This window comes from Penaeus vannamei, chromosome 26 (assembly GCF_042767895.1).
Source record: "Penaeus vannamei isolate JL-2024 chromosome 26, ASM4276789v1, whole genome shotgun sequence".
Taxonomy (NCBI): domain Eukaryota; kingdom Metazoa; phylum Arthropoda; class Malacostraca; order Decapoda; family Penaeidae; genus Penaeus; species Penaeus vannamei.
The window spans coordinates 23,852,424-23,854,923 of NC_091574.1; the positions used below are offsets into that span (position 1 = coordinate 23,852,424).

At 47.7% G+C, this 2,500-nt stretch overlaps 1 protein-coding gene across 10 annotated transcripts in view; it reads left to right on the plus strand.

Annotated features, from left to right (window-relative positions):
- IA-2 (tyrosine phosphatase IA-2) overlaps positions 1-2,500 on the plus strand; it is a 267,355-nt gene that overhangs the window by 27,862 nt on the left and 236,993 nt on the right. For all 10 annotated transcript variants that reach the window (XM_070140203.1, XM_070140206.1, XM_070140212.1 and 7 more), the window contains exon 2: positions 1-21. This exon is cut by the window's left edge and continues 88 nt beyond it. In XM_070140203.1, coding sequence (XP_069996304.1) covers positions 1-21 — 21 coding nt within the window. The remainder of the gene's footprint in view (positions 22-2,500) is intronic.

The window sequence follows — 2,500 nt, forward strand, 5'->3', positions numbered from 1 at the left end:
CCCTCGCTTCCGGGAACATAGGTGAGTACTGATCTTTGACCTTTGACCTTCTTTGGAATGGGGTAGATGGGAGGTAAAGGGAGGGGGGGGGGGAGAGGGATGGATGGAGGGAGGGAGGGGTGGATAGAGGAGGTGAAGGAGGGGGATGGGTAGGATGGAAGGAGAGGGAGGTGAGGGGAGGTAAAGAGGGAGGGAAGGATGGAGGGAGATGAAGGGGATGGGAGGAAGGGAGAGAAGGAGAGGGAAATGAGGGAGAAAGAGAAGGAAGAAAGGAGAAGGAGGGAGGGAAGAAGGGAAGGAAGAGAATAGAGAGAGGGAGGAAGAAAGGAAAAGAAGACAAGGGAAATAAAAGGAGGGAGTAAAGAAGAGCGAGGATGGGATCGAAAGAGGCAAAGAGAAAGGTAATCTTCTGACCTTTCCCCGAGGTACGTACTAAGGTCCTGATTGCTTTCGGAAGTTCACTCGGCGCCGCGGAAGAGGCCGGAGCGGTAGGTTTAAGTTCTCTCGTTTTCCTTGACCTTTTTCATCGGCTGTGCGAGGTCGTCTTCTATTTTCGGGATTGATCTTCATCCATTTTGAAAGGCTGGTGATGTGGGCGGCACTCCACCCATACGGTCTCCCATTCAGGGGCATGTGGCTTTTTTTTATTGATAAATGACCTTTATTTCCCTCTGTGAGTGGAAGGAGAGAAGTGGAAGGGGAATGTGAAGAAGTGGAACGGTGCGGAAGCGAACCTAGGAAGGGAAAGGTTAATGAGGAAGGTCCTACGGAGGAGGAGATGGAGATGGAAGAGATTAAGAAAATGTGGTTGAGGAGGAGAAGGAGGAGGAAGAGATCAAGAAAATGTGGTTGAGGGGGAAGTGGAGGAGGAAGAGATTAAGAAAAGGTGGGTGAGGAGGAGGAGGAGGAAAACGGAGATTAAGAAAAGGTGGTTGAGGAGGAGGAGGAGGTGGAAGAGATTAAGAAAATGTGGTTGAGGGGGAAGTGGAGGAAGAAGAGATTAAGAAAAGGTGGGTGAGGGGGATGAGGAGGAAGACGGAAATTAAGAAAAGGTGGTTGAGGGGGAAGTGGAGGAGGAAGAGATTAAGAAAAGGTGGTTGCGGAGGAGGAGGAGGAGGAAGAGATCAAGAAAAGGTGGTTGAGGAGGAGGAGGAGGAAGAGAGGAAAGAGATTAAGAAAAGGGTGGTTGAGGGAGGAGGAGGAGGAGGAGGGAAGAGATTAAGAAAAGGGTGGTTGAGGGGGAGGAGGAGGAGGAGGCAAGAGATTAAGAAAAGGTGGTTGAGGAGGGGAGGAGGAGGAGGCAGCGGTGGAGGAGGAGGAAGAGATTAAGAAAAGGTGGTTGAGGTTGAGGGAGGAGGAGGGAGGTGGAGGGGAGGAGGAGGAAGAGATTAAGAAAAGGTGGAGGACGAGGATGAAGATGAGGAGGAAGACGGAGATCAAGAAAAGGTGGTTGAGGGGGAGGAGGAGATGGAAGAGATTAAGAAAAAATGGTTGATGAGGATGAGGATGAGGAGGAAGATGGAGATTAAGAAAAGGTGGTCGAGGGGAAGTGCAGGAAAACGGAGATTAAGAAAAGGTGGTTGAGGGGGAAGTGGGCGAAGACAGAGATTAAGAAAAGGTGGCGGAGGAGGAGGTGAAGGAAAATGAAGATTAAGAAAAGGTGATTGGGGGGGGGGGGTTAGAGTAGATGGAAGAGAGATTAAGAAAAGGGTGGTTGAGGAGGGAGGAGGAGGAGGAGGAGGAATAGGAAGAAGAGAGAGTAAGAAAAAGGTGGTTTGAGGAGGAGTAGGAGAGGAATAGGAAGAAGAGAATAAGAAAGAAGGGGGGTTGAGGGGGAAGTGGAAGAAGACGGAGATTCTCAAGAAAAGGTGGCGGAGATGAAAGAAAAAGGAAGAAAACAAATAAAATGTGTAGAAAGAGCCCAGTGAGTGATCGAAGATAAAAAAAAGGATACACAAATTAAGCTTTAAAAGAAAAAGTAATAGTAGTAGATCAACAAAGAAAGAAAGAAAGAAAGAAAGAAATTCTACAAAAAAAGAAGAAACCCTACAAAAAAGAAAAGAAAAAAAAAGAAAAAGAAAAAAAAAAGGAATTTATTTTACTACAAACCGAGTCGCCCTTTGTCATCCTCCTAACGGCACGGTGCCTGGCGTCTCCTTGCCAAAAGTACTTTAACTGATTGACATTTTCATCTCCTTTGTGGGTGGATGTGGGTTGCCGAGGACTCTTCCACTTGCCGGGGATGTCAGGAGATGTCCTACCCCCCCATATCCCACCCCATTCCCCACCCCCCCTCACTCCACGAACCCCTCCGTTGGTTGATTTTTTTTTTTTTTTTTTTGTGATGTGTTTTTTTTCGTTTCTCTTTGCTTCTTCTGTCTGTCTGTCTGTCTGTCCGTCTCTCTTTTTCTATTCCTCATCTCTCTTTCCCCAACCCCCCCTCTCTCTCTTTATCTCTTTCCCTTTCGCTTTTTTTCCTCTCCCTCTTCTTCTCTCTCTT